Source organism: Haematobia irritans, chromosome 5 (assembly GCF_050003625.1).
Source record: "Haematobia irritans isolate KBUSLIRL chromosome 5, ASM5000362v1, whole genome shotgun sequence".
NCBI classification, from domain to species: Eukaryota; Metazoa; Arthropoda; class Insecta; order Diptera; family Muscidae; genus Haematobia; species Haematobia irritans.
In genome coordinates, this window is record NC_134401.1 from 36,249,381 (window position 1) to 36,276,203 (window position 26,823).

At 28.2% G+C, this 26,823-nt stretch overlaps 2 protein-coding genes across 2 annotated transcripts; one reads left to right on the forward strand and one right to left on the reverse strand.

Annotated features, from left to right (window-relative positions):
- Positions 1 to 4,652: 4,652 nt before the first annotated feature.
- On the forward strand, positions 4,653 to 16,023 carry RhoGAP54D (Rho GTPase activating protein at 54D). The gene is made up of 7 exons (XM_075310938.1): positions 4,653 to 5,065; positions 5,139 to 5,410; positions 6,979 to 7,827; positions 11,359 to 11,516; positions 11,647 to 12,972; positions 13,087 to 13,505; positions 14,703 to 16,023. The coding sequence occupies exons 1-7, from the start codon at positions 4,926 to 4,928 to the stop codon at positions 15,310 to 15,312; spliced, it is 3,774 nt and encodes a 1,257-aa protein (XP_075167053.1). The 5' UTR covers positions 4,653 to 4,925; the 3' UTR covers positions 15,313 to 16,023.
- A 7,922-nt stretch (positions 16,024 to 23,945) lies between these two features.
- Positions 23,946 to 26,509, reverse strand: Gabat (4-aminobutyrate aminotransferase). Its single transcript, XM_075310107.1, has one exon. The coding sequence runs from the start codon at positions 26,324 to 26,326 to the stop codon at positions 24,866 to 24,868; it is 1,461 nt and encodes a 486-aa protein (XP_075166222.1). The 5' UTR covers positions 26,327 to 26,509; the 3' UTR covers positions 23,946 to 24,865.
- Between the last annotated feature and the right edge of the window lie 314 nt (positions 26,510 to 26,823).

A 26,823-nucleotide genomic window follows, 5' to 3' on the forward strand; every position in this document is an offset into this window, starting at 1 on the left:
AGTGATTTGATTTCGATTGATCAATAATTATCTATGTATATTCTTTTGGTTTTACTGGTTGATGAATTTAATAATTTTTGTTATTCTTCAAAAGCCGGACTAAAAAAAAAGATAACGCCTTCACAAAAAAGTCGTTCGAAGATTTTATAATTCTAACAAGATGTACAAATCGCTTATTCTTCCTGTTAGATAAAAGTGCAAGACTTTACTTTCACACATGTTCGTTATCTATTTTGGTTTTTTGCAGGTTCGTTGCAACATATTAACGAATTTCTCTTTGGTAACTCATTCGCGCAGCCATTCGCGCAGCTCCATATCTATATCTGTCCATAAAGCTCGAATAATAATTGTATAATATAAAGTAGCGATTTCAACCGTTGAACGGAACTTAATAGCGGATAAAATCATCGTACTAAGTACCTACTACGAATTTAAAGTGTGGTGGGATATTAAGCGAAATTCAAAGACATCCGTTGCTAACTTCAGGGTTATAAATTTGGGCAATGAGTTCAAAAATTAAATGAATTAAAAAATTTAATGAAACAAAACAATAAATAATAACAAAATAATAAATGAAACAAATCAATAAATATTAAATTAAATTAAATAAAAAAGTTAAATTATTGAAAAACAAAAAAACAAATAAAAAATTAACTGCTGCTTCACTGCGATAGAGGGATGATGGTGCTGAGGGCGACCGACACTACACGCTGCTTCAGATTAAGAAGTGCTAAAAAGAAAATTAAAAATAATTAATTAAAAATTTTAAAATTAAAATAATATTAAAATAAAATAAACTAATATACTTACCAATTTGAATGCCCGGACATAACGATTTGTTGAATTGCTGTATGTAAACTCTTCTTCAACCTTTCTCTCCACTATCCGGAACGCCTTAGCCATCTCGGACCTGAGACCATATTTAATTGAGGTCTTGTCCGAGATGGCGGGCTCCATATCAAGCAAACTGATAACTCGGAGCCACAAAGGGTAATTCCGAAGAGACACTGCAAATAAAAAATAAATAATATTAATAACTAAAATAAAATAAATAAATATAAAAATATAAATAAAATATAATAAAATAAAATGTTAATATATATAATAAATATAATAAATTATTATAAATAATTAATAAATAATTAAATATACAAAAAATATAAAGTTAAAAAACTTACATGAGTTGGCAAGAAGCGTGGCATATTGAGGATCCTGAGATTTCTCAGGTTCCTCAGAATCCTCAGAAATCTCAGGCTCCTGAGAATTCTCAGGACCATGGAAACTCTCAGGAGACTGAGAACTCTCAGGAACCTCAGAAATCTCAGAAACCTGAGAAATCTCAGGCTCCTGAGAGTCCTCAGGCTCCTGATAATTCTCAGGAACATGGAAACTTTCTGGAGCCTCAAATTTCTCAAGAGCCTGAGAACTCTCAGGTACCTGAGAATCTCCAAGATGCTCAACATCAACGTCCATGGGAGACGCAGCGTTGTAGTCTCCACCGACAACCGCACCACCATCTTCTATTCCTAGCTCCTCCAGCAACTCAGCTAAATTATCTGACTGCATTTTAGTCAATTTGTACGCTTGTTGCTGGAGGAACTGGGCCGTTTCGTCCTTTATTTTATTGAAAGCGTCCACCTGCAGTTGTTGAATTTTTAAAATTTTTTGTAGTACTTTTTGCTACTGAAAAAAAAATATATTTAAAAATATATTAATATACTTAAATATATGTAATAATAATAATTGATACTACTTACCATCATGGTTGAACCTTCTCCTTTGAAATCTGGATAGCTCCAAAAGGCGTTAAATTTTTGTTAGTCCGGATTGTGATGAACGACTTTTTTGTGAAGGCGTTAACTTTTGTTAGTCCGGCTTTTGATGAACAACTTTTTTTGTGCGTTAACTTTTTTTAATCCGGCTTTTGAAGAATAACAAAATTGATTAAATTCATCAACCAGTAAAACCAAAAGAATATATATAATTATTGATTAATCGAAATCAAATCACTAAGAAAAAAATAATTTTTTCGGGGCAGACAAATATTTTTCAGTTGTTAACAAGAAGTAGCGATTTCAACCGTTGAACGGAACTTAATAGCGGATAAAATCATCGTACTAAGTACCTACTACGAATTTCAAGTGTGGTGGGATATTAAGCGAAATTCAAAGATATCCGTTGCTAGCTTCAGGGTTATAAATTTGGGCAATGAGTTCAAAAATTAAATGAATTAAAAAATTTAATGAAACAAAGCAATAAATAATAACAAAATAATAAATGAAACAAATCAATAAATAAATTAAATTAAATAAAAAAGTTAAATTATTGAAAAACAAAAAACAATTAAATAAAAAATTAACTGCTGCTTCACTGCGATAGAGGGATGATGGTGCTGAGGGCGACCGACACTACACGCTGCTTCAGATTAAGAAGTGCTAAAAAGAAAATTAAAAATAATTAAAAATTTTAAAATTAAAATAATATTAAAATAAAATAAACTAATATACTTACCAATTTGAATGCCCGGACATAACGATTTGTTGAATTGCTGTATGTAAACTCTTCTTCAACCTTTCTCTCCACTATCCGGAACGCCTTAGCCATCTCGGACCTGAGACCATATTTAATTGAGGTCTTGTCCGAGATGGCGGGCTCCATATCAACCAAACTGATAACTCGGAGCCACAAAGGGTAATTCCGAAGAGACACTGCAAATAAAAAAAAAATAAATAAATAATATTAATAACTAAAATAAAATAAATAAATATAAAAATAAAAAATAAAATATAATAAAATAAAATAAAATGTTAATATATAATAAATATAATAAATTATTATAAATAATTAATAAATAATTAAATATACAAAAAATATAAAGTTAAAAAACTTACATGAGTTGGCAAGAAGCGTGGCATATTGAGGATTCTGAGATTTCTCAGGTTCCTTAGAATCTTCAGAAATCTCAGGCTCCTGAGAATTCTCAGGACCATGGAAACTCTCAGGAGACTGAGAACTCTCAGGAACCTAAGAAATCTCAGAAACCTGAGAAATCTCAGGCTCATGAGAGTCCTCAGGCTCCTGATAATTCTCAGGAACATGGAAACTTTCTGGAGCCTGAAATTTCTCAAGAGCCTGAGAACTCTCAGGTACCTGAGAATCTCCAAGATGCTCAACATCAACGTCCATGGGAGACGCAGCGTTGTAGTCTCCGCCGACAACCGCACCACCATCTCCTCTTCCTAGCTCCTCCAGCTAAATTATCTGACTGCATTTTAGTCAATTTGTACGCTTGTTGCTGGAGGAACTGGGCCGTTTCGTCCTTTATTTTATTGAAAGCGTCCACCTGCAGTTGTTGAATTTTTAAAAATTTTTGTAGTACTTTTTGCTACTGAAAAAAAAAAAATATTTAAAAATATATTAATATACTTAAATATATGTAATAATAATAATTGATACTACTTACCATCATAGTTGAACCTTCTCCTTTGAAATCTGGATAACGAATGACACTTTTACCTACTTATGGTTGAACCGTCTCGTTTGAAAGCTGGATGCGAATGACACTTTTACTTACCTACCATCACCATCATAACTTATATAAATATATATTGATATAGCTCCATATATGTATGACCCGATTTTTCCAAATTTGGCCATACATCCAGAAAAAAGTGCCCCCATATATATGTATGAGTCCCATATATATAATAAATGGGAGCCATCGTGGTGCAATGGTTAGCATGCCCGCCTTGAATACACAAGGTCGTTGGTATAGACAATTTTGTAGAAATGTTATTTCTATAGAAAATTTTGTAAACATTTTATTCCTATAGAAAATTTTGACAATATTTTATTTCTAAATAAAATTTTGTCAAAATATTATTTCTATAGAAAATTTTGACAAAATTGTATTTAGAAAACTCTAATCGTAGTTTCTTAAGATTCGTTCTTAATTCGAAATCCTTAGGTAAAACATCACTTAATAGATAGTACTTCTCGTTTCTTGCCGGCTCCCATTTATTGTGATCGTATACTTGTTTTCGCGCCATTGGTTTGCAAATCGAATAAAATGATTGAAAAGTATGAAAGCTTTCAATAAACTATTGTAGGCTTTGTTTATTCACTATGAAATTTTACAGATTCGAATGATCGTACTTACATTTGTTTTGCCAGAACACTTTTCACTTGAACAAACCAGATCCAATAATAGGGTTGATACCTTAAGCTGTGGCGAACTAAAAGGCTTGCACTAATGAGATGTTCTTGATAGAATAGAACAATGTTTTGGATAGCTGAAACAAATGTTGCATCCAGTGCTAAAAGAAAACAGGCTTAATTTTAACAACTGGCTGGCTTCAATTATTGCATTTCCATTCGACCGGTCTCTAAATATAGCCTTTTTTTGTATATACTCTTGGTTGAAGCAAAATTCTTTGGTGGTGGTAACTCGTTAGCGTATTTTTGAAGTTGAAAATTGTTTCAATATGATAAATATTATAATCGTTGTAACTTTGACTTGAATTCGAACAATTTTCAAATGTGCTTTCGTCTGAAGTTGATAATAATCGATAAAATTTTTACCAATCGATTGCCGACTGTAGCATTAATCGATTTCTTACTAGCTTCATAAATATGGCAACTCTATGATGCAGGTATTTTAAAAAATCAGCGGTCTAATTCGGGGCGGTTCTTCTTATTATATTTATTTCCTCAATTTTTGTTCGTTATTTAATTATAAAGAGAGATCCATGAAGTTTTAATTGCATCCTTAGCAAATTCAGTTTTGTAAAAGCAAAATAATATTCGTATTTTCATTGTTTGCCATGATGTCTTGTTGCCGAATGAAATAAAACAAAAACAACAATACACCAATATAAGGAAGGATAAAGAAATTGTTTTGAGGAGTGAACGTCGAACGTCGTAATATGGATACAATTGAACAAATGAATTTTTCAGAGATGCGTGATGCAGAAATTGTGGCACGCATGCGTAAATGCAATTATGAGAAGTTTAAAACTTTGGTTCGTATGCATTTATCATTCGAATTGGATTTGAATACAGATGAGTAAGTCGTCCATTCGGAATGTATTGATGTATTGTTTTTTTACTTGCTGTCACTTATATTTTCACAAATATAGATTTGATTTACCCTGCCATGAAATTGTTTACGAGGATAAAGGCAAAATACGTAAATGGAATCGTTTAAGCAGAAAACATAAACATGGTGCCGTTGTTGCCGCATTGACTTCAGGTTCAACAGGTTGTGCTGCTGCCGTTGGAATAAAGAGTTCGAATAATGGAAATAGTAATGGTGGAGGCACCAGTCCCACAGAGAGCCCAAATCAACAGATAGATCCTGGTTTCTTGTTTCATTTGCAAGAATTGAAAGATTTCTTAATGTTGGAAAAAAGTAAGTAACAGAGGATATCAAAAAACTTCAGGGTACATCTATTATTCTACCTTGCCAAGAGTATGGATGCATGGTAGAATAATAATACATACTAGGTTAGGTTAGGTTATGTGGCAGCCCGATGTATTAGGCTCACTTAGACTATTCAGTCCATTGTGATACCACAGTGGTGAACTTCTCTCTTATCACTGAGTGCTGCCCGATTCCATGTTAAGCTCAATGACAAGGGACCTCCTTTTTATAGCCGAGTCCGAACGGCGTTCCACATTGCAGTGAAACCACTTAGAGAAGCTTTGAAACCCTCAGAAATGTCACCAGCATTACTGAGGTGGGATAATCCACCGCTGAAAAACTTTTTGGTGTTCGGTCGTAGCAGGAATCGAACCCCACGACCTTGTGTATGCAAGGCGGGCATGCTAACCATTGCACCACGGTACTAGCTTATATGTTGCCTGATCGAACAATTTAGTATATGTATTTTTTTTGTATTTGTATTACTTTATTTGAGACTTTATCGACATCTGAAGTGCTTATAATGAAACATATGACTAGAAAGAATGTGCTTAGAACTATAATGGTTTTGTTCTATTATACGTTCTTAGAATATGCTACGTGCAAGAGGTAAAAGTGAGAGGTACAATGTACCATGACAGTCTTATTAAGTTTCAATGCTTGTTCTAGGCATTAAACTATGGCAGACAGAGTTTATCTGTCAATGGGGATAAAAACTAAATAACACCTAAAACTAAAACGACAGGATGCTTTTAATAAATAAACATCTTAATACTAATATATAAATACTAATATGGCCCCAGAAGCCAGAATTTCAGCCTGATTTACTTTAAATTTTGTACTAGGAGTAATATTGATAAAGTTTGCCGATTTTGGTTGAAATCGTTTCAAATTTAGATATAGATCCCATATATATCTTTCGTCCGATTTACACTCATAGGACAACAGAAGTCAAATTTATAATCTGATTTACGTGACATTTCGCACAGAGAGTCGAATTAACATTGTTATTATACATACCATATTTGGTTGAAATCGCTTCAGATTTGGATATAGCTCCCATATTATCTTTTTTCGATTTGGACAAAAATGTCCAAAATATTCACATTTTCCGTCTAAATTCGCCACTGCTATGTCGAAAACTTGTAAAATAGACTGCAATTTTCCTATACTTTTAAAAATAATTATCAATCGATAAATCATAAATACACTTTTTCGAAGTTTACTCAAAATTGGTTCAGATTTAAATGTTTCCCATATTTTTTTTTACTAACATGTTGTGTTCCATCCCAGGGCATTAGCCGACTTAAAGATAGTCAATAAATTTTGTAGAACTCTAACAAATTTTGTCAAGATCGGGTCAGATTTAAATATATGTATATGGGAACATAAACCTTTATATATAGCACCCAATACATTGGATGGATTTGACATGGTATAGAAAATGCGGTTATAATATAGTCGGTCCCGTCCGACTTTAGACTTCCCTTGTTTAATTTAAATTACTTATAATACAATCTCAATTATTTTTCTGCGTTTTCTATATTTTATTTTAGATCTTCAACAAGAAGGTATATTCCGCAAAACTGGTTCTTCTTCCAGGCAAAATGATTTACGAACACAAATACAAAACGACAAACCCCTCGATTTGATAGCCAGTGGTTATTCAGTTCATGATTGTGCCACTGTTTTCAAAGGCTACTTAGCAGAATTGTCGGAACCTTTACTAACGGATGCCCATTACCCGGCTCATTGCCAGATTGCACCGCTATGTTTGGGAATTAATTTACAAATGGATGATAGTGGCAATATAAATTCAGATAAATCCATATCCTCTATGTCCGGGGAACGTTTAAAAAAAGAATTTCATGTATTGAATTCTATACAATTGCTTTTGTTACTATTGCCAGAAGAAAATCGACAACTATTGCAACACATCACACAAATGTTACATGCAGTCGCTTCAAAGCAGTCTGTAAATAAAATGGGCCCCGATAATTTAGCAACCCTCTTTGCTCCACATTTAATATGTCCACGAAATTTACCACCCGAAGCTTTACATTATTTGGCAAGACAAATGTCCAGTATCATATCCTATATGATTATAAGAGCCCATGATATTTTCAATGTGCCCGCTAAATTAGCCACAGATATTCGTGCATATTTTCTTGAGAGAAAACGCAAGAAAACAATGTCACCAGAAATGACACTTGATGAGTCAATATCGGATATATCAACGGTAAATACGGTTTATACATTTGTGGATCGAGAAAAGACTGCAGCAGCTCATAATACAAATACGACAGATACAGAATTGGCGCAATTGTATGCTCATATACAATCGATGCCAGAGTCCTCGAAGAAACGGCGATTGATTAAGCAATTTAATAAACAAAATGGACAAGGTAAGATTTCTCTTTAACTAAAGGATATTTATTCATCGTTTATTTCAATTAACATTCGTATGCCTAGGCCCATTTTAAGATGGACTTAATTTAAATGGTTCCCCCAAAATCTAAGAACCGCCCAGTCCCCATACTTCAATGCATCCGTATAAAAATTATAGTCATCTGGTATCCGTTCAGCATGTTTAGTCATTTTGAATATTTTATTCGATTTGCTATAGTTTTATATATTCTTTCTAACATATTGTTATCGGCCCCCAGCACGGTTGCCACTCGAGTCAAAAATATTCTACCAAATTTTGAAAAAAAAATTTACCAAAAAACTACCAAACCAAAAAGTCTTGTTCTGCAAAATTTTATTTCTATAAAAAATTTTGTCAAAATTTAATTTCTATCGAAAATTTTGTCAAAATTTTATTTCTATAAAAAAATTTGTCAAATTTTATAGAAATAAAATAGAAAATTTTGTCAAAATTGTATTTTTATAGAAAATTTTGTCAAAATTTTATTTCTATAGAAAATTTTGTCAAAATTTTATATCTACAGAAAATTTTGTCAAAATTTTATTTCTATAGAAAATTTTGTCAAAATTTTATTTCTATAGAAAATTTTGTCAAAATTTTATTTCTATAGAAAATTTTGACAAAATTTTATTTCTATAGAAAATTTTGTCAAAATTTTATTTCTATAGAAAATTTTGTCAAAATTTTATTTCTATAGAAAATTTTGTCAAAATTTTATTTCTATAGAAAATTTTGTCAAAATTTTATTTCTATAGAAAATTTTGTCAAAATTTTATTTCTATAGAAAATTTTGTCAAAATTTTATTTCTATAGAAAATTTTGTCAAAATTTTATTTCTATAGAAAATTTTGTCAAAATTTTATTTCTAAGAAAATTTTGTCAAAATTTTATTTCTATAGAAAATTTTGTCAAAATTTTATTTCTATAGAAAATTTTGTCAAAATTTTATTTCTATAGAAAATTTTGTCAAAATTTTATTTCTATAGAAAATTTTATCAAAATTTTATTTCTATAGAAAATTTTATCAAAATTTTATTTCTATAGAAAATTTTATCAAAATTTTATTTCTATAGAAATTTTTGTCAAAATTTTATTTCAATAGAAAATCTTGTCAAAATTTTACTTCTATAGAAAATTTTTTCAAAATTTTATTTCTATAGAAAATTTTGTCAAAATTTTATTTCTATAGAAAATTTTGTCAAAATTTTATTTCTATAGAAAATTTTGTCAAAATTTTATTTCTATAGAAAATTTTGTCAAAATTTTATTTCTATAGAAAATTTTGTCAAAATTTTATTTCTATAGAAATTTTTGTCAAAATTTTATTTCAATAGAAAATCTTGTCAAAATTTTACTTCTATAGAAAATTTTTTCAAAATTTTATTTCTATAGAAAATTTTGTCAAAATTTTATTTCTATAGAAATTTTTGTCAAAATTTTATTTCTATAGAAAATTTTGTCAAAATTTTATTTCTATAGAAAATTTTGTCAAAATTTTATTTCTATAGAAAATTTTGTCAAAATTTTATTTCTATAGAAAATTTTGTCAAAATTTTATTTCTATAGAAAATTTTGTCAAAATTTTATTTCTATAGAAAAATTTGTCAAAATTTTATTTCTATAGAAGATTTTGTCAAAATTTTATTTCTATAGAAAATTTTGTCAAAATTTTATTTCTATAGAAAATTTTGTCAAAATTTTATTTCTATAGAAAATTTTGTCAAAATTTTATTTCTATAGAAAATTTTGTCAAAATTTTATTTCTATAGAAAATTTTGTCAAAATTTTATTTCTATAGAAAATTTTGTCAAAATTTTATTTCTATAGAAAATTTTGTCAAAATTTTATTTCTATAGAAAATTTTGTCAAAATTTTATTTCTATAGAAAATTTTGTCAAAATTTTATTTCTATAGAAAATTTTGTCAAAATTTTATTTCTACAGAAAATTTTGTCAAAATTTTATTTCTATAGAAAATTTTGTCATTTCTATGGAAAATTTTGTCAAAATTTTATGTCTATAGAAAATTTTGTCAAAATTTTATTTCTATAGAAAATTTTTTCAATAGTTTATTTCTATAGAAAATTTTGTCTATAAATAAAATGGGCCCCGATAATTTAGCAACTCTCTTTGCGCCACATTTAATATATCCACGAAATTTACCACCCGAAGCTTTGCATTATTTGGCAAGACAAATGTCCAGTATCATATCCTATATGATTATAAGAGCCCATGATATTTTCAATGTGCCCGCTAAATTAGCCACTGATATTTGTGCCTATTTTCTTGAGAGAAAACGCAAGAAAACAATGTCAACAGAAATGACACTTGATGAGTCAATATTGGATATATCAACGGTAAATACGGTTTATACATTTGTGGATCGAGAAAAGACTGCAGCAGCTCATAATACAAATACGACAGATACAGGATTGGCGCAATTGTATGCTCATATACAATCGATGCCAGAGTCCTCGAAGAAATGGCGATTGATTAAGCAATTTAATGAACAAAATGGACAAGGTAAGATTTCTTTGGAATTTCTTTATCCGATGTGCTATAGATTTATATATTCTTTCTAACATATTGTTATCGGCCCTCACTCTAGACAAAAATATTCTACCAAAGTTTGAAGAAAATTTTATCAAAAAACTTCCAAACCAAAAAGTCTTGTTTTGCAAAATTTTATTTCTATAGAAAATTTTGTCAAAATTTTATTTCTATAGAAAATTTTGTCGAAATTTTATTTCTATAGAAAATTTTGTCAAAATTTTATTTCTATAGAAAATTTTGTCGACATTTTATTTCTATAGAAAATTTTGTCAAAAATTTTATTTCTATAGAAAATTTTGTCAAAAATTTTATTTCTATGGAAAATTTTGTCAAAAATTTTATTTCTATAGAAAATTTTGTCAAAAATTGTATTTCTATAGAAAATTTTGTCAAAAATTTTATTTCTATAGAAAATTTTGTCAAAAATTTTATTTCTATAGAAAATTTTGTCAAAATTTTATATCTATAGGGAAATAAAGATATAAAAATTTTGTGAAATACCTTTTAGTTGGGGAGGGATATTTTACAAAATCATTTGGTAGAGTCAGGAGTTCTACCAAACGACCAAACAGTAAAAAATCTACCATTTTTGGTAGAATTCTACCAACTGCGTCAACCGTGCCTCCATACGAAAAAATCTTTTAATTTTACTCACGGCTATACAAAAGATTTCAATTTAATAATTTCTTAAAAATTTAATTTTTTAGCACATCCTTAAAATATCGAAGATTGTCGTTTAAATTCAACTCTTCACTATTTCGACTTAGTGTTGATGTAAAAGATGACTGTAATAATATTGAACAATACAGATTGCGCACTGATTTTTTTCAAATTCTTTAGTTTATTGAGAAATTTCTACAGTAGTGTCTTCCGATTCATAATATATAAGTTGCTATTTAGAAACATAAGTGTATTTATTTATATCTTATGGTCAATTTTTTTAATTTACTTTCCAGGAACCCCCTTGCAATTGCAAGCAATGAACCGATTAAAGACCACAGAAACTGCTCGTAGTTCAAAATCACTAAGTGATTCGATTAAAAAACATATATTTCATAAAGGTATAATGTCTCGAACACCAAAAAGACAACCAATTCCAGCCACAGTTTTGGAGGTAAGTTTATGAATAATGCACGTTTTTAGTTTGTGTTTATTAAATTGTTCATTGTGCCTTATGTTATTCCTTCCCATACTGGTTGTTTCTTATTCCTGCTTATATCCTATTTTTTGATCCATATATATAGACTCCTAACAATTCAAATATGAAACATCACAAACAGAGAGTACTCTTCCAAAGCCCCAACACACAATCAATTGTCTCAACCTCCATTATGTCATCTTCAACATCCACGTCTTCGTCTGCATGGTCTATGGCTAATACCACAAATTCTGCTAATCATACTCCTTTCATTATCAAATCGCATCCTTTAAAAAAATCCATATCCTCATCTTCATTACTAATGAATCAACAACAACAATACAAACATAACATGAATGCCAACAGTGAAGAACAAGAGTATAGCTCTTCATCTTCCTGTTCAAATCCATCGTCCAGTTGTGTGACTAACGATATTTCTATCAAAATGCTGCAAAGCAGCAATAGTAGTGATGGATATGCTTATAAAAATAAATCCATTTCGGCTCCCGTTAGCCGCCAAACTTCATCCGATTTGCAACATCATATTAACACATCCATCACCTCTACCACATCATCGCTATCTTCGGGGATTTCTTCTAATCCATTGGATCCAAATTGTTGTGTAACACCTTTGAAATTAATTTCGGAAGCGGCAAAACATTTAATGGTTGGTGCCGAGAAGAAATCAGTAGCTTGGGACGATTCACATTTAATTGATATTGAGAGGATTTCAAATCCCTCCACACCATTGCAGCAAACACCTAATGATTTAAAATCTCGTTACAAGTCAGAGCCAAACTTAAGTTTGTCTCACAATATTTGTGAAACACCAAGTTCTTCTACATCTTTGGCCCATGACATGATGACTCCGATATCAAAGCTAATGCCAGGAAAATATATAACTCGTAAGTTAATGAAGGGAGTCAGCATGGGTAATTTAAAATTCCCCTTTAGTACCCCTGAATCGACAAAACGTTTAGTGCGTACTGTATCATCATCTCTGAAGCGACGTTCAAGCGAAGACTCACAAATATTTCAACAGGTCGAAGGGAGTTTTGCTTGTGGCAGTAGAAGTGATAATGCTCCATTGTTGCAGGATATGGATGATGAGGATTTAGATGATGATACATTTGAGGATGATCCTGCTGATGATTGCGGTGGAGCCATTAGCAATGTGGGTGGTGGAGGTGGTGGTGGCGAGGGTTATATGGAAAATGAGACTGTTTTAAAGTATCATCATGATACCGGTAGCAGTTCATCAGAATTAGCCACCTTTACAGGAGGTTCTGCCTCATATCAACAGCTTTTGTTGCAACAAAGTGGTATTTATCGTAATTTGGATTTGGTAACAAGCACACCATCACTGCTATTGGGACGTAGATCTATGTCTCCTATAACCAAGTCTACACAGCGAATGCCTAAAGCCATGCAGGTAAGCCACAATTTTTTTTTATTATAACTAAAAGAACCTATAAGAGTTTCGCACGATGTTATGTTTATAAAAACACGCTTATGATGGGTTTTTCATTTTGTTTATTTAAATTAGGAATCCATTATGACACCACGTTCCCGCAAACCGGTAATGGTTTTACCAACGGATCAAAATCAAAACATTAATCAAACAGCTGAAATATCGGAAAACGATGAAGATGAGGAAGTTGAAGATGTGGATGAGGAGGAAGAAGCTGAAAGTGATTCCATTATGGGTGCTGTAAGCAAATTTAATAAAACCGAAGAAGCGAAAGTGTGTCCTCCTCACCCAGAGGTTATAAATGAAGATGCCACATCTCTGGGTGGATATTCGGATATATTAAAACGTCAACAATTAATACAGGAGAATAAATGTATTCCAGTGGATCAACGGGAGGCAAATGACGATTCAATATCAGACGATTCCTCTTCGAATATTAACAGTTGTAAATCGAAAGAGCATCAGGGTCCTGATGTGTTAAGCGCGAATTTCAAGTAAGTAATTGTGAAACAATCCATTTCACTTCTCTAAATAAAGTCTTGGGTACACAAAAAAAATCTGATTCAATCATGAAATTAATTGATCCAATTAATTTTTGAATTGAAATGTCTTCAATCACCACAGAAAAACATTCACGAAATTTTTTCCAATTAAAATTTTAATTGAGTTTTAAAAAATATTCAATATAAAATTTAATTGATTCAACAAATTTTTTAATTGAAACAAAAATCAATCACAAAAATTAATAGTATCAATTAATTTTTTAATTGGATCAATTAATTTTTTAATTGACCTTCAATTAATTTTTTAATTGATACTATCATTTCTGTGATTGAAGATATTTCAATTAAAAAATTAATTGGATCAATTAATTTCGTGATTGAATCAGAATTTTTTTTTGTGTGTGTGACAGAAATGATAGTATCAATTAAAAAATTAATTGAGAGTAAATTAAAATATTAAGTGCTCCAATTAAAAAATTAATTGATACTATCAATTAATTTGTTTCAATTAAAAAATTTGTTCAATCAATTAAATTTTTAATTGACTATTTTTTAAAACTCAATTAAAATTTTAATTGGACAAATTTTCGTGAAATTTTTATCTATATAGAAAAATATATAGTTAATTTTGATGGAGCCATTTATTTTAAATTTCTCATGATGTTTTATAAATTAACACTAAAATTTAAAATTCAATTAAAAATTTAATTGATGCAACAAATTTTTCAATTGAAACAAAAATCAATCACAAAAATTAATATTAACAATTAATTTTTTAATTGGATCAATTAATTTTTTAATTGATACTATCAATTGTGTTATTGAAGACATTTCAATTAAAAAATTAAATGGATCGATTAATGTCGTGATTGAATGAGATTTTTTTTTTGTGTGACAGAAATGAAAAATTTAATCAATTAAAATTAAAAAATAAGTGATCCAATTAAAAAATTAATTCATACTATCAATTTTTGTGATTGATTTATGTTTCAATTAAAAATTTTGCTGAATCAATTAAATTTTTAATTTACTATTTTTTAAAACTCAATTAAAATTTACACATGAAATTAAATCTACACATGAAATTTTTATCTGTGTAGAAAAATATATAGCTAATTTTGATGGAGCTATTAATTTTAAATTTCTCATGATGTTTTATTAATTAATCCTTTCTGGCACTTTTTACAGGGAATATTTACTCACACGTAGTGTCCTTACGGCACCTCCAGAAGATGCTTCATTTACTAGTCATTCTGATGATTTTGAAAGTTCTCGAGATATTGATGATATGGACGAGAATCGTTTAAGCTCTAGTTTATTATACTGTCTTGATGGTAATAGGCCTGAATGTGATGAAAATGTAGGCTATAATCACGCCATCGGGCTTGAGGAAGACGACGACTATGAAAAAGAAGAAGAGCAAACTTATAATGAATACATACTCGATATAACTAATAAAAAGAATGATGATAATAATGTGACAACTACTGCCAGTTGCAGTACACATATACCATTGGGCACAAATCGTTTGGCCAACAATCCATTCGTTATACTTAACAATGTACGGAAACGTGCTGCCACCAATGACATTGAAAAAATCTCTTCAATACTGTTTAACAGTCAACAACAGGATAGTATTTATGAGGAAATTAAAACAGCTGTGAAAAGTGGTAAACATATAAAGAGATCAAACGTTGCAAAGAATTCCAAAACGAATTCCAATAAAGAGAATGATGAAAATTATGTAGTAAACAAAAAACTCATAATAAGCGATTATTCCGGAGAGACTTCATTTTAATAAATACTTCCCTACAAATCCCTACTGAGGGGAATAATTATATATCATAGATATTGCTTTAGATTAAAATAGCCGTTGTACGGTTGGAAAATATCATGAACACTATACATATTTCCAAATCTATTATGTTACAGAGTTCTTCCCAAAATTTATATATTAATACTATTATTATTTTCCCTTAAAATTAAGAGTTATGTCCTAATGGTATTTTCATGGATTGTTTCTTTACAAAAACCTCATAATTTTTTCTACTTTTGTTTGCCCAACATCAGCAAAGAATCTAAAAAGAACAAAAAATGTTTGTTCTCTTTTGGCATTTAATTTAATTTTTTTTTTACCATTATTCATGATCAGATTTCATTCACATTAAATTCAATCGTTAAAATTATACATATCGCGAGACATTTTTATTTAAACAAGAACGATTTTATTATAAGAAAATAGTTTATATAAGACAGACACACACAGACTCATATACGTCATTTATGTACTAAGAAATTAAGTTATACCAAAAATTAAATTTCTAAACGAAAATTGTATAAAGTTTTCATTCAATTAATATCTTGTATTTATTTTTCTTTTCTTTTTATTTGATTTGGTGAGGTCACTCTTCTAGGTTTCATTAGTTTTCTAATTCTTGTAATTTCATACATATAACCAAATATGTGAATTAGACTAAATGGATATTAAAGAATTTTATCGGACTTTAAATCTACAGATTTTCCATATAAAGTGATGTTCATTTTTGGATATGAAAATAGCCTTGCAACAAAAGAGGTGAGTCGAAATTACAATTTTCTTTACTTAATTTTCTATATTTAATTTCTATTCTATATTCTCCTTTCGATCTTCAAATTATTTATATTCCAGAATAAGTATATAAATATTTTGACTTCAATTTTTTTTTTGATTTTGACACGTTTAGCCATTCCAACCTCTTTGGAGACACTTCCCCCCTCAAAAGAGATGGGTAGATAATTATGTATATGACATACTTCAAGACAGTATACTAGCACGGTTGCCACAGTTGGTAGAATTCTACCAAAAATGGTAGATTTTTCACTGTTTGCTAGATTGGTAGAATTCATCATGTTTTGGTAGATTTTACAAAATAATTCTCTCAAAAAAAAATTTTTATAGAACTAAAATTTTTGGCAAAAATTTCTATAGAACTAAAATTTTTAACAAAAATTTCTATAGAAATAAAGTTTTAGCAAAATTTTCTATAGAAATAACATTTTAGCAAAATTTTCTATAGAAATAAAATTTTAGCAAAATTTTCTATAGAAATAAAATTTTAGCAAATTTTACTATAGAAATAAAATTTTGGCAAAATTTTCTATAGAAATAAAATTTTGGCAAAATTTTCTATAGAAATTAAATTTTGTCAAAATTTTCTATAGAAATTAAATTTTGGCAAAATTTTCTATAGAAATAAAATTTTGCCAACATTTTCTATAGAAATAAAATTTTGGCAAAATTTTCTAAAGAAATAAAATTCTGGCAAAATTTTCAATAGAAATAAAAGTTTGGCAAAATTTTCTATAGAAATAAAATTTTGGCAAAATTTTCTATAGAAATAAAATTTTGGCAAAATTTTCTATAGAAATAAAATTTTGCCAACATTTTCTATAGAAATAAAATTTTGCCAACATTTTCTATAGAAATAAAATTTTGGCAAAATTTTCTATAGAAATAAACATTTGGCAAAATTTTCTATAGAAATAAACTTTTGGCAAAATTTTTTATAGAAATAAAATTTTGACAAAATTTTCCAAAGAAATAAAATTTTGGCAAAATTTTCTATAGAAATAAAATTTTGGCAAAATTTTCTATAGAAATAAAATTTTGGCAAAATTTTCTATAGAAATAAAATTTTGGCAAAATTTTCTATAGAAATAAAATTTTGGCAAGAGAAAAACATTTTTTTTTTTTCAGTTTAATAAAAATCTTCAAAATATTTTTGTTTAATAAAAATCTTCAGAATATTTTTGTTTTTAAATTTGGTAGATTTTTGGTAAAATTTTCTTCAAATTTTGGTAGATTATTTTTGGTACAAATGGCAACCTTGTCTACTACCCCTCTCTTTCAACTAAGCTTCTAATTAAGTCCGGAAGTACAGGATAACCTAACAATGGAGGTATTCGTATAAACGACTCACACCCATAATAAGGTTCGTTTTTAGGAATGAATTATTCTCAAATACTCATCTGATCGGCAACAATGGCGTTGAGGGGATACAGGCGACACTGAGCTGGTCCATAAGGAAACGTACAAAGCTATATTTTAGGAATATCTATAGTATTTGCCCAAAAATCTGAATATTTATCAAATTGAGGCATAACAGCAAACAAAATGTGATGCTGATCGTATTTAGTAGCTTGTAAGTATATTACAGGGGGAAAATATACTAAAAACTACTTTTGTCCTTAATATGCTGAAGTACAAAAATAGTCTTTTTTCTTTGAGTGTATGATTGTTTTAATACCCAAATATGGCTGGCCATAGAGAAGTTCGACAATGGCCATGATTTGTCGGGCAAATATTTTTTCTAAATCTTTGCAGTTTTATCAGACTGATAAGATTGTATTATATACGTTTTAAACCAAAAAATTTGGCGAGTATATGTTTGCATTTATTATCGAAACATACATATGCCTATAAGGTTTTGATCAGAAACTTGTTATCTAATTTCGTTTTGAATAGGCAAAGCAGAAGTAGAGAGCGAGCAAGTTCACTTCAAAAACTGACCAAGACAATTTTTGTCATATAAATGACAATATTTTTGACTCTTTATTTTAGTATCTGATTTAGAATGTTGGCGATTTTTTCTTATTAGCATTCAATGTCCCAGTTACCATGTTCTTCGTATCACAATATGCAAAAAGAAAACAGTTTTTATTAACTCATGTCATAAAATAATCTTATACATATGTTAATGATAACAATTTGGCACATCGATAAACGTGAAAATGTATTAAGTAACTCTCAAAAATGGTCATATCAAATTTGACATTATCTTTGAAACAATATCAATTCTATGCCAAGTGGTTACCGAATAAAATGTTTCTCTTATAAATTTTCTATAGAAACAAAATTTTGATAAAACTTTCTATAGAAATGACATTTTGACAAAATTTTCTATAAAAATAAAATTTTGACAAAATTTTCTATAAAAATAAAATTTTGACAAAATTTTCTATAAAAATAAAATTTTGACAAAATTTTCTATAAAAATAAAATTTTGACAAAATTTTCTATAAAAATAAAATGTTGACAAAATTTTCTATAGAAATGAAATTTTGACAAAATTTTCTATAGAAATGAAATTTTAACATAATTTTCTATATAAATTAAATTTTGACAACATTTTCTATAGAAATATCATTTTTGACAAAATTTTCTATAGAAATAAAAATTTGGCAGAATTTTCTGTAGAAATAAAATTTTGACAAAATTTTCTATAGAAATAAAATTTTGATACAATTTTGATAAAACTTTCTATAGAAATAAAATTTTGACAAAATTTCTATAGAAATAAAAATTTTGACAACATTTTCTATAGAAATAAAATTTTAATACAATTTTGATAAAACTTTCTATAGAAATAAAATTTTGAAAAAATTTTCTATACATTCAATATCTTTAAAAATTCTTTTTTTATTTTTGGTAATTTTTTAAAATTTTGGTAGATTATTTTTGCTACGAGTGGTAACCGTGCTCCCCAGTCCTTACTCTAAAATGACTCAAAATGAAAACAATTGATCAGAGAACATAATGTTCGGATGGTAACCACCATTAACCATTGATTTTTCCAGTTTACTTTTTTTTTCTTTTATTGTAAGATCGTTTGCTTTTTTGGAACTTTACCTTAAGCTCGATTTTCAATAAATATAAATATAAAAAAATATTTATTTATTCGGCACTTTCAATTAAATAAAAATTTAATTGATTTTGGTCGAAAACTTTAATTTATTTTGTTAATTGCGACAATCAATTATTTATTGTTTTATTGTTTATTAATTTATAATTATTTTTCCATTAGATGATATGATTTTCTTGTAAATTTACACGAGTTTATATTTTCTTATGAATTTTCCGATTATAGTTATAGTTGGATTTTTCTTTAGATTTGAGTCAAAATTTAATGAACGAGAGAATAGCATAAAACTAACAATTTCCGAACAAAGTATTCAATTCTATTTTTAATAGGATTTTTTTTTTGTTTTATTAAATTATCAATTAGGATAATAATTATTTTAATTAAAAATGTGAAAATTTTTCAATCATTTTCTTAATTGATTTTATTTTTTAAATTGATTAAAAATTTATTTGTATCAATTAATTTTTTAATTGATTACGTTTTCAACTTTTTATTTGGAAATATTTTGGTGATATTTTTTTCTGTGCAGTTGAACGCTACAAAGCATACTCGTCATATTCTAAATTTGAAAAGAAATTGTTCGAATGCCATAACACAAGTAAATAGAGTCTTCCAGCAGCACGTATTTCAAGCATAAGACCACTTTTACAGTATATTCAGCCGAATTTTTTTAGAATGAATAATTATTTTATAATACACAAAAAAATATCACAACTTTAGTACATCTAACGGACATTTTCATGTAAATCTGTTAGGTTTTAACTGCCAGTTAACAGAAATTAAAGATATCTTCCCTTCTGTTAACTTTAATCGAAAAATTTTCAGCAAATAAGTTCCTAACTAGCATATGAATATTTAAGCAAGATGACAGTCATGTCCATAGCATGGAACGAACTTTTAGCTATTCGTTCATTAGCTAACGAAGCTTCTTGAAAATAAAAGGAAAGGTGAAATAATTAATTGGAAAATTTTAAACTAAAACATGCCTAAGGATAATCGAGTTTAAAAAAACACCAAATGACGTTTAGTATTTCAGCAACCAGTGACTGCTATTCCGTTGTCAGAAGACGTTTTGGTATTTTAGCAGATTATTCTGCTATATCTAAAAAATTGTTCATATAAAAATTTTGATTTTTTTAGGTTTTCGATGGAAATTTTGATTTTTTGGAGGGACGCATATTAAAGGAGATATGGCCAAAATAAGTTTTTTATATAAAAATTTTGATTTTTTTTGGATTTCGATGGAAATTTTGATTCTTTTGGAGGGTGGTCACGAATTAACGTCCTTTTGGCTCTAAGACGCATAGTTAAGGAGATATGGCCAAAAAAAGTTTTTCATATACAAATTCGGATTTTTTAGTATTTCAATGGAAATTTTTGTTTTTTGGGGTGGTAACGAATTAACGTCCTTTTGGTTCTAGGACGCATAGTAAAAGAGATATGACCAAATAAATTTGACGAAATTTTCTATAGAAATAACATTTTGACAAAAATGTCTATAGAAATAAAATATTGACAAAATTTTCTATAGAAATAAAATTTTGACAAATTTTTCTATAGAAATAAAATTTTGACAAAAATTTCTATAGCAATAAAATATTGACAAAATTTTCTATAGAAATAAAATTTTGACAAAAATTTCTATAGAAATAAAATTTTGACAAAATTTCAAAAGAAATAAAGTTTTGACAAAATTTTCTATAGAAATAAAATTTTGACAAAATTTTTTTATAGAAATAAAATGTTTCACAAAATTTTCTGTAGAAATAAAATTTTTGACAAAATTTTGTATAGAAATAAAATTTGCTATAGAAATAAAATTTTCTATAGAAATAAAATTTTGACAAAAATTTCTATAGAAATAAAATATTGACAAAATTTTCTATAGGAATACAATGTTGACAAAATTTTCTATAGAAATAAAATGTTGACATAAATTTCTATAGAAATAAAATATTGACAAAATTTTCTATAGAAATACAATGTTGACAAAATTTTCTATAGAAATAAAATTTTGGACAAAATTTTCTATAGAAAAAAAATTTTGTCAAAATTTTCTATAGAAATAAAATTTTGACAAAATTTTTTATAGAAATAAAATTTTGTCAAAATGTTCTATAGAAATAAAATTTGGACAAAATTTTCTATAGAAATAAAATTTTGACAAAACATTCTATAGAAATAAAATTTTGACAAAATTTTCTATAGAAATAAAATTTTGACAAAATTTTCTATAGAAATAAAATTTTGACAAAATTTTCTATAGAAATAAAATTTTTACAAAATTTTCTATAGAAATAAAATTTTGACAAAATTTTCTATAGAAATAAAATTTTGACAAAATTTTCTATAGAAATAAAATTTTGACAAAATTTTCTATAGAAATAAAATTTTGACAAAATTTTCTATAGAAATAAAATTTTGACAAAATTTTCTATAGAAATAAAATTTTGACAAAATTTTCTATAGAAATACAATGTTGACAAAATTTTCTATAGAAATAAAGTTTTGACAAAATTGTCTATAGAAATAAAATTTTCACAAAATTTTCGATAGAAATAAAATTTTGACATAAATTTCTATAGAAATAAAATATTGACAAAATTTTCTATAGAAATACAATGTTGACAAAATTTTCTATAGAAATAAAATTTTGGACAAAATTTTCTATAGAAACAAAATTTTGACAAAATTTTCTATAGAAATAAAATTTTGACAAAATGTTCTATAGAAATAAAATTTGGACAAAATTTTCTATAGAAATAAAATTTTGACAAAACATTCTATAGAAATAAAATTTTGACAAAATTTTCTATAGAAATAAAATTTTGACAAAATTTTCTATAGAAATAAAATTTTGACAAAATTTTCTATAGAAATAAAATTTTGACAAAATTTTCTATAGAAATAAAATTTTGACACAATTTTCTATAGAAATAAAATTTTGACACAATTTTCTATAGAAATAAAATTTTGACAAAATTTTCTATAGAAATAAAATTTTGACACAATTTTCTATAGAAATAAAATTTTGACACAATTTTCTATAGAAATAAAATTTTGACAAAATTTTCTATAGAAATAAAATTTTGACAAAATATTCGATAGAAATAAAATTTTCTATTGAAAAAATATGTTGACAAAATTTTCTATAGAAATAAAATTTTGACAAATTTTCTATAGAAATAAAATTTTGACAAAAACAGAGTGTGAAGCTGTGTACACCAGAACAAATCCTTCAAAACGGTTTTGACGAAGTCAACCGAAATATTGGAAATAAAAATAAAAGAAAAACATCATATCTATGTTTTTTAATCGACCTATAGCCGAAACTATGAAAAATAATTCTTAAAGAAATAAAATGTTGACAAAATTTTCTATAGAAATAAAATTTTGACAAAATTCTCTATAGAAATAAAATTTTGACAAAATTTTCTATAGAAATAAAATTGTGACAAAATTTTCTATAGAAAAAAAATGTTGATAAAATTTTCTATAGAAATAAAATTTTAACAAAATTTTCTATAGAAATAAAATTTGAGGAAAATTTTCTATAGAAATAAAATTTGGAGAAAATTTTCTATAGAAATAAAATTTTGACAAATTTTTTTATAGAAATAAAATTTTGACAAAATTTTCGATAGAAATTAAATTTTGACAAAATTTTCGATAGAAATTAAATTTTCACGAAATTTTCTATAGAAATAAAATTTTGACAAAATTTTCTATAAAAATAAAATTTTGACAAAATATTCTATATAAATAAAAGTTTGCAAAATAACATTTCTTTGTTTGGTAGTTTTTTTTTTGTTAAAATTTTCTCCAAATTTAGGTAGATTATTTATGGCTCGAGTGGCAACCGTGTCTAGAACGCATAGTAAAGGAGATATGGCCAAACCAAGTTTTTCATATAAAAATGTGATTTTTTTTGCAAATGATTTATTTTTGTTTTAATTAAAAAATTAGTTAAATCATATAAATTTTTAATTGAATATATTTTATAAATCAGTTTACATTTTAATTGAAAAAAGTTCGTGATATTCAATTAGAAATTTGAATTGAATTAATTTTGTGAAAAAAATGTTAATAAAACAAATATTACTCGATATTAAATTGTTCTTACATCAGGCGATGATGCTAAGTTCATATCAAATCACCCTCGTACAATTAAGCCCAGTATAGTGTCGTTGTATAATTCTTTTTCTTTTTTCTTTTGTAAGGTACCTCATACGTAACTCATATGACCACTTTCGTATGCACGACACTTTTCCTTGATCTATTATTTTCCTCTTAGGGTAGGTCAACTGCTATGCATTTGATGATAGAAAAGGGAAAAGAAAATTTGACCTTAATTTAGAAATTCATAATATTCATCAAATTCGATTACCCATAAAAATTATTAAGAATTTTATGCAAGAGCTATTTACCCTAACTTCTGCCCCCGTCAAACTAAAATGATAACATTTAATATAAAGAATTTGTTTACATTTTATTTTAAACTAGCCATTACCCCCCCAATCATCTTTTGCTATCAAGCCATCTCCCTTTGGATGGATGGATGGATGGATGTTTTGGTCTAATTTAAACAATTGAAAGAAATCACCACACCACAGTACACTGTGTTTGTTAAATGGTATAAATGTCACCCCACAACCAATTGTTTCCAATAATAATGGTCACATAAATATACATACCCATTTGGATATGCATATTTTGCGAATGGGACAGCCTCCATAGACCCATACATATGTACATACAAAGTTCTATTATTTATTAATTTATTGTCTCACTAAATTAAAGCAACATAAATTGATAAAATTTGGTTGTATTCAACAAACGATTTATGGATACGATACGATTTTCCACACAGAAAAAATTTTGTTTGTTTTTGTTGTGGGTTCAATCAGTAATTTAATTGATACAATTATTTTTTTAATTAAACAGACAAATTAATAATTAACTGATTCTAAATTTAGAATTTTATTGACTCAATTAATTTCATTGATGTGATTGATTTTGGTTATGATTAAAAATTAATTGTATTAATTTTTTATTGATTAGTTTTTAGGATTTAAATTAAACTTGAATTTTTTGATTTTTTTCTGTGCATACACAAAAAAATATTATTTGTCTCCAATCAGGAAATTAATTGATCAAATTATTTTTTAATAGAAATGTCTTTAATCACAGAAATGATAGTATCAATTAAAAAAGATTTTGATCCAATTAAATTAATTGCTACTATTAATTTTTGTGATTGATATTTCATTTCAATTAAAAAGTTTGTTGAATTAAAATTTTAATTGAATATTTTTTAAAAGTCAATTAAGAATTTAATTGGAAAATTTTTCTCAAAATTTTTTTCTGTGCAGAAAACCAAACTAAAAAGGGAATCTTAAAACTAAATGAGGAATGAACAACGGCCACCAGCCAGCTATCTTGAGTAGGTGCTGTTATTTTCGGGAATTCTTGTGTGCTTTTTTAGTATTTTGTTATTTTGGGTCAATTGAAAATAATTTCCCATTTGTTGTGTTATTTTTTTGTTGGTTGTGTACTTCAGTTACTATGGAATACCAGGTATATGCGTCTTGCGTTGTGCGTGTTGTGGTGGAAGCTTTGTTTTTTTGAGCCTAGAATTATTTTGCTGATTTTCTGCTACCTCACATCGCTTTACATTTCTTTGAGGACTTTACGGAAACGATCCAATACCAGATTGGCATGTTTCTCGGTAAAGATTAAAGCGGGTCGGAAACGTATGGCCACTTCACCACAACCGCCAGTTTGAAGGCCAGCCATTTTCAATTTGCCAATCATATCATCACGAGTTTTAGTATTTTTACAATTGACAGCCAAAAAGGTGCCACGTCCTCGGGTCGAATTGATGATGGTAGAGAATTCCTTTTCCAAATCCAACAAACCATTTTTAAGAACCTTACCCGATCGGTTAACTTGATCCAATAGATTTTCTTGTTTAATTACTTTAATGACTTCCTCCAGCATGAGAATCTTGCCTGGATCTCCCATCCAGGTATTGAAAATACGATAGGATTCTTTGGGTCCAAAGGAACTGCTATGGAAGTAGCCACCCAATTGCATTTTCTTACTGAAGGTCACTACATCGGGAGGTGAAGGTAAATTGAAGTGTTCATGACACCACATTTTACCAGTACCACCACCACCCGTTTGCACTTCATCTATAAGCAAGGCCATGCCATTGGCCTTGCAAATACGTTGCAACTGTTGGAAGAATTCGGGTGAAGCTTCATTGTCGCCACCTTCACTTTGGATGGGTTCGACTACAATACCGGCTACGGGTATATCCTTTTTCTTATATTGCTCAATTAAATCTTGGACCTCGGCCAAGCAACGTTTATCTTGATCCTCGTTATACGAGCGATTCTCTTCCAAAGGATAACGGTATTCAGGGAAGCTAGCCACAGGCCAATCGAATGAGGGTACATCAATCTTGTGAATATATTTGGAATGTGTTGTGGCTAGGGCACCCATGGTTCGTCCATGAAAAGCCCCCTTGAAGGATAGCAAACTCAATTTTGGTGCTCCAGGAGCCATATTCACCATACACGATGTCTTTTCCTCCTCACTGAATGTAACATTTTCACCACGTTGCGTTTGTCTATACCACATGAAAATATTCTTATAGGCATTCTCATTGGAACAGGAACCACACATCATTGTTGTCAAATTATCCAAACCCTTGGGGGCCACTTGCATAAGAACATTATTGAGTTTCTGGGGCCATTCTTTGCCCGGGAATACACCCAAGGCAGGACGATTTATCAAGGCCTTCAAATTGGTTTCATTTTGGAAGATATTCAATAATTTTGGATGATTATAGCCCAAGGGTACGGAAGATATTTGGGTGTACACATCCAACAGCATATTACCATCGACATCGCATAAATAATTGCCATACGATTTCTCATAATCGGCAAAAAGTTGTACAGTGCCTGTGTGTTGTACTGCAGCCAATTGTTTTTTCAATTCCAATGATTTGGGTCCTGGAATACTTGAGGTTTTTAGAATGGGCTCTTTGGGCTCAGCCAGGGAAGAATAATGTTTAACATTTCTGGAAGCTCTGGTTACATGTTTTAATCCTAAGGCAGCACGCATTTTGGCGATTTTTTATTTATTTTTTGGTTTTCTTTCTACACTCTCTTAACTTTTTCTTGCACAAAATTCAATGAATTCTTTGTACCTTCGATGGATGGATGGATGGGTGTGCAAGTGGCCACTATGGCTAAAACCCGTTTTGTATAACACCGAACGGAATGCCTGAAAGCACTGAATGTTAATATATAAATGTTCCTTACAAAATACCTCTTGCTCATCATTATCATCATTATCGTCATTTGCATGCGACAATGGCAAACTGCTCTCTCCATATTCGTCTCTCTATTGTGAGCTTTGTTGGGTTAACTGTTGAGAATGAAATGTAAAAAAGAAAGATTCTGCGCACAAAATCCACGTAGTAGTTGTTACGATAGTACACGCTCACAAAAAATCGCTTCTGTAACATATACTCCCAAACATATTTTACTTCAAGCATATATATTTTTGGGTATTGCCCAAACATTTATATGTTTGATCTCTACTAATATATAATATGT

What these genes read in the sequence shown, in the direction of transcription:
- RhoGAP54D (XM_075310938.1), top strand. Translation starts at nt 4,926, where the DNA reads ATGGATACAATTGAACAAATGAATTTTTCAGAGATGCGTGATGCAGAA. An exon ending in TTGGATTTGAATACAGATGA is followed by an intron (nt 5,066 to 5,138) that starts GTAAGTCGTCCA and finishes TCACAAATATAG; the next exon opens with ATTTGATTTACCCTGCCATG. An exon ending in TTCCAGCCACAGTTTTGGAG is followed by an intron (nt 11,517 to 11,646) that starts GTAAGTTTATGA and finishes CCATATATATAG; the next exon opens with ACTCCTAACAATTCAAATAT.
- Gabat (XM_075310107.1), bottom strand. Translation starts at nt 26,326, where the DNA reads ATGCGTGCTGCCTTAGGATTAAAACATGTAACCAGAGCTTCCAGAAAT.